This window comes from Eulemur rufifrons, chromosome 28 (genome assembly GCF_041146395.1).
Source record: "Eulemur rufifrons isolate Redbay chromosome 28, OSU_ERuf_1, whole genome shotgun sequence".
NCBI classification, from domain to species: domain Eukaryota; kingdom Metazoa; phylum Chordata; class Mammalia; order Primates; family Lemuridae; genus Eulemur; species Eulemur rufifrons.
The window spans coordinates 48,456,455-48,461,501 of record NC_091010.1 but is presented as its reverse complement, the minus strand read 5'-3'; the positions used below and the strand labels follow the sequence as shown (position 1 = coordinate 48,461,501).

Genomic DNA, 5,047 nt, shown 5'->3' with positions numbered 1-5,047 from the left:
TTTTCTGCATCCAGTGTGGTTGCATTTCTCACCTAAGAGTAATCAGAATCACTTCTGTCATCCTCCTTGGTTTATTGAATGAAAGATCTCTCAGTCTTTGGGGACATGGCAGAGAGGAGGAAGATTTAGTGGGTTTTAGAGGCTTCAGGGTGGAGAGATTCCAAGTGGGATGATTCTGGCATTAAAGCTAAATAAATGATTTCAATTTGGGGCGGTTTTTCTGCTTTTTGTAAAGCCATGGCCGGTTGTCTTCTGTAGTGACCATTGGTTCAGGCATGGTGTGCTTTGTAGGGACAAATGTGCAGTTGTTTGTGGCAAAAGCCTAAAATTGACAAACTTGTAAATTTCTTTGTATATAAACTAGCTGTAACCTGACTATCATTTGTGTTTACTGTTTTTGTAATTTTTTTTTCCCTCATGAAAATGAAAGGGTTTTTGTTCCAGATGGCACTTTGTATGATATAAATGAGTAGAAGATGGATTTTCTTTACTTGTCTTTTTTTTTTTTTTTTTTTAAGTTTTATTATTTTTAAAGTGCTTCCCACCTAGGCCTAGGCCATGACCATTTTGGGTACGAGAGCCTAACTTAGGACTTAATCTGTTTTAAAGTGCAGTCTCTCCTGGAAATTAACCTCAATAGTAGGTCAGCATGTGAAATGTTGGTTTTGACATCTGTTAAGTAGGGTTCAGGGACTGATGATTGGTCCATTTGCCCTTAGGTCAGTTGTTCTTTACTCTAAAGACCTGTTACTACTGGTTTTATTAAATAAGAGTCTTTAGTTCTTGCATGTTTGTATCTAGTTTTTAAGAGAAAGAATGAGCACATTTTAACCAATGATTTATGGTTACCCTTTCCTTTTTCCTTTAACCATGGGTTCTGAAAGCTTCATGTATTTTAATTTAGATATGTTTTTAAGGGTTCTGAGCATGAGGCTGGCAGGTAATTTCTATAGGATTCATTTTTTCATCATGGCTGGCTGACTTCTCCATAGGTTCATAACAATATTTTGTTATCTTGTTTCCTTGCGGTTTTTAACTCTGAGCTGTTTAACTTTGAGCTGTGTGAGGGGAGGGAGTAAATAGAAGGAAACTTGAAATACATTTTCCTTCACAGAACTCCACCAATGTGATCTTTGAGAGAGTCTTAAAGCATCGTACCCAGTGACTTCCAACCAAGACCTATGAGTGTGCACTGAATGGGTGAGAAGGGAGGGAAGGAAGCCTCTTCATTTTTAGGGTAGAAACCTTTATCTGATAGAAGGATATCTTTGTTGGAAAGCTGGAACCAAGTTTGCATTTTTGAGGGCTAAGGTGAAGAAGGGAAGATATCTACTAGATACTAAGACAGCTGAATGTTACCCAGTTTCTTGTCGAATATATCTTTTAACACTAGTGGATAATTCTAGCATTTCATCTGGAGGATTTCAGGTCAACCTCATGAAATCAGGATTTTTAGCAAGTTTGCTTTTGGTTTTATCTTGGCTTTTAATAATCACTTTGGTTGGTTGTCTGGTCACAGGTGTCAACTGTGAAACAGATGCCCAGGTCTATACTTTCATCACTCTAGGATAGTAAAGTGCTATGCTATTCCATGATTATGAATATTTATTAAGGTTGGAATGACATTTTATTGTTTAGATCACAGCTCAGTTCCTGTAGAAAATGAACTGTAAAACTATCTGAAGACCATGCAAGAGGCAAAATAAAACTTGAAGTGAATGGTTGTGGTGGTGTACTGCGTGAACCTATTTCCTGTCTGCACGCTACGTTTTTCCTTTCAGGCCTCACCTACAAGCAAGTTGTGCCTCCTCTCCACAGCTGTTCTTAGAGACTGGATCTTGAAGGCAGCCCTCCTCCCTACTTCCATCACCAGATTTTCAAAGCAAAAGCTAAGAAAAGTAGACTATAATTCTTGGCCAAACGACTCCACCATCTTGCCACAGTTTTAACCTGGGTGTGAAATAGGGCCCCCAGTTTCTTTTTGCCATCTAACAGGGAACACAACAGTTTGCCTGATTCTTTAGTCAGAAGTTGAAACATGGCAAAATAGTCTAAATTGTATGGCAGAAAATACAAGGCAGAAGGATGTTCCTGGGCTCGTTTGTAAGTTAAAAAAGCGTGGGTCTGCCAGGAGCAGCAGTTGAGTCCACACTGAGCTAACTAGTTCTCTACTAGCAAGTGGCAGCATCAAGCCAGCAGGTAAAGCTCGATGATGATGAGCCATCTGGGTAGGAAGCTGCAGGGTCATTACAGCAGAAAGCATGTCTAGGAAAGGCTAAGCTGAGAGGACCGAAGAGTTTGGGTGGAAATTCCTGGAGTTGGAAGTCGTCTTTAAGGCTTCTCTGCTCTTTTGGGGCAAAGACAAATCTGAGCTCATTTCCTTTGCTTTTTACAAGAAAAGCACTACCCCGAACCCCGCCTTTGCTGGCAGAGGAGTAGGTAAGCTTTACATCTCTTTATCAATGCTGCCTTTAAAGAAAGCGTACCCTGGGGTTGGAAGAGTGGGAAATACAATACTATAGAGTGCAGGGAGCTGTAGAAAATATGGACGCTCTCATGGTCGTGGAAATGAACAAGGACGTTAACATTAATCCCAAATCCATTGTTCTGTGCTGTTACTGCCTTTCTGCGATCTTGACACAGGTCTGAGCAGCAGTTGCAGGCTTCTGGGTGAAGAGGCGCTGGATCCCTGCGTCCGCGGTGTCTGTCCTCTTTCAGGACCGAGCGTCTCCTTTAATAGGCGGGGCCGGAACTGGCCGAGGTCCCTCGCTTTGTACGTGTCGGGGGCGGAGTTTGGAGACGGCCCTTGCAGCATGGCCGCCGGCACGGCTGCTGCCTTAGCGTTTTTGAGTCAGGAGAGCCGAGTCCGGGCCGAGGGTGTCGGGGGTGTGCGGATACCGGCCCCGGTCACTATGGACAGTTTTTTCTTCGGTATTGGGGAAAGGAGGGGCTGTGGGTAATATTGGGGCGGCAAGAGGTCGTGATGAGGAACAGAAATGCGGGTAGTTGCATGGCATGGGTGGGTGCGGAGGGGTGTCTGGCTGTTCCGGAAGGCTAGGGGGACCTCGCCCGCGGCCGCTTGAGCGAAAGCGGGCGGTGAGATCCCTGTCCCAGGTGTGGGGGGCGGGGCCCAGGGCCGAGCTCCCCAGGTGTTCTGAGAGAAGGGACGCCTGGTGGGCGTGTAAATGGCCAGTCAGGCCGTGGCTACACGTGACAGGGTGGGGTGGGGGTTGGTGACTCCCCCCACCCCCCAAATACTCAAGCATAGTCACACTGTTCTCTCCCAGGCTGTGAGCTTTCCGGGCACACCCGCTCCTTCACCTTCAAAGTAGAGGAAGAGGATGATTCAGAGCACGTGCTGGCATTGACCATGGTGAGGGGTGGGGGAGGGGCCGATGATGAATAAACCTGGGCAGGCAATTAGTGGGCCTCTACCCAACACCTTCCCCTTACTAGGAGTCTCCTCTGTGTACCTTCCATATGGCTGGCTCCCCTGGCCAGGTGATGCTGGGGCCGCTGAGGCTGGGCAAATTCTAGAGTAGATACCTTCACTAGTAGTGTCAACCCTCGCTTGAGGAGACCCTGAGGCCCTGTGTACCCTTCCCAGCTGTGTCTCACTGAGGGGGCCAAAGACGAGTGTAATGTGGTAGAAGTTGTGGCCCGGAACCATGACCAGCAGGAGATTGCAGTTCCTGTGGCTAACCTCAAGTTGTCCTGCCAGCCCATGGTGAGTTCCCTAGCCATACCTTACATCTCTCTCTATGCTGCCTTTAAAGAAAGCGTTCCCTGGGGTTGGAAGAGTGGGAAATACTCTTGGGGTGGGATAGGAGTGGGCCAGGCCTTCATCCTTGTCTTTCTTCCAGCTCAGTTTGGATGACTTCCAGCTCCAACCACCTGTAACCTTCCGCCTGAAGTCTGGCTCTGGCCCTGTGCGGATCACTGGGCGCCACCAGATTGGTGAGAGGAGGGCAGGGCCCTCTCCTTTGCCTCCAGTGGACTCTCCCATCAGGTCTCCCCCGTACTACACACTCCTGCCCCATCCCAGCCTCATCTCCCAGCACAGCCCCCATACAGGCCTGCGTGCCCTCCCACGCTGTGCCCTGTGCATGATGTGCTCTCTACTTTCTGTCCTACTCAAACCTACCTCCTTCGTGGAACCTGTCCCAGCTTCTCCAGCTCCAGTGATGTGGACTCCTTTAGCTCTTTGTCACCCAGTTTAGTGCCTGAGGTTCTTCTCACCTATACCATAATCTCTGGGAGGTCAGGGTCCCTGCAAGACTAGCACCACAGTAAGTGTGGCGTGAAAGGGGCCTGGCTTTAATCTTCCCCTCCTTCTACTGCTTGTGTGTCCACCAGTTACTATAAGTAACGATGTTTCTGAGGAAGAGGAGAGTGAGGAAGAAGAGAGTGAAGAGGAGGAAGCTGAGTTGTGCCCCATCCTTCCTGCCAAAAAGCAGGGGGGCAGGCCCTAGCCCTCCTTGGTGAGTAGGGAGGGAAGGGTACCAGAAGACTCTGGGAGGGGGCAGGAGGAGCAGGTGAAGGCTTAGATGTTGACCCCCATTTGCTCTTCCCAGGTCAGCCAGCGGCCTATGTGCACCATGTTCCTGGACAAGTTTCAAGAATTGTAAATGTTTCCTCTTCATTGAAGAGGAGAGTTTGGGGTAGGGGTTTGGTTCGAGGGACTTGGGCCTGAGCTAGGAAAGGGGCCTGCTCTTCATAGGGCCCTGGTGTTCTGGTCTTGCACCATGCCTGGGACTTCCCTTTTCTCTAGGAGCGGGAGGAACTCTGAACTTGTATCCTGAACAACCCTCCCTCTCTACCTGCCTATGAGGATTGGAAGTTAGTGTCTGGAGCTCAGAACTACATATTTTTTAACACTTTTTACATTTTTGGATAAAGGCTGAAATAAAGTGCTATGGGGTTTTTGTAACTCATTTGTGTGGCTTCTTCCCATGCTGGGGTGACATTTCCCTGGAGACCACCAGGTGGCACTGTGGCAGCACTGAGGGTGGCCCTGGACCTCGGGGAGGGTGGGGGAATGTGGGAT

General features: G+C 48.1%; 1 protein-coding gene across 1 annotated transcript; it reads left to right on the top strand.

Annotated features, from left to right (window-relative positions):
* Positions 1–2,811: 2,811 nt before the first annotated feature.
* NPM3 (nucleophosmin/nucleoplasmin 3) lies at positions 2,812–4,932 on the top strand. Its single transcript, XM_069460520.1, has 6 exons — positions 2,812–2,931; positions 3,288–3,373; positions 3,608–3,727; positions 3,864–3,957; positions 4,357–4,481; positions 4,575–4,932. Exons 1-5 carry the CDS (start codon positions 2,814–2,816, stop codon positions 4,470–4,472), a joined length of 534 nt encoding a protein of 177 aa, XP_069316621.1. The 5' UTR covers positions 2,812–2,813; the 3' UTR covers positions 4,473–4,481; positions 4,575–4,932.
* Positions 4,933–5,047: the final 115 nt, after the last annotated feature.

Coding starts and splice junctions, on each gene's coding strand:
- NPM3 (XM_069460520.1), top strand. CDS start 2,814: ATGGCCGCCGGCACGGCTGCTGCCTTAGCGTTTTTGAGTCAGGAGAGC. Junction 2,932..3,287: donor TATGGACAGTTTTTTCTTCG/GTATTGGGGAAA, acceptor GTTCTCTCCCAG/GCTGTGAGCTTTCCGGGCAC. Junction 3,958..4,356: donor CACTGGGCGCCACCAGATTG/GTGAGAGGAGGG, acceptor TGTGTCCACCAG/TTACTATAAGTAACGATGTT.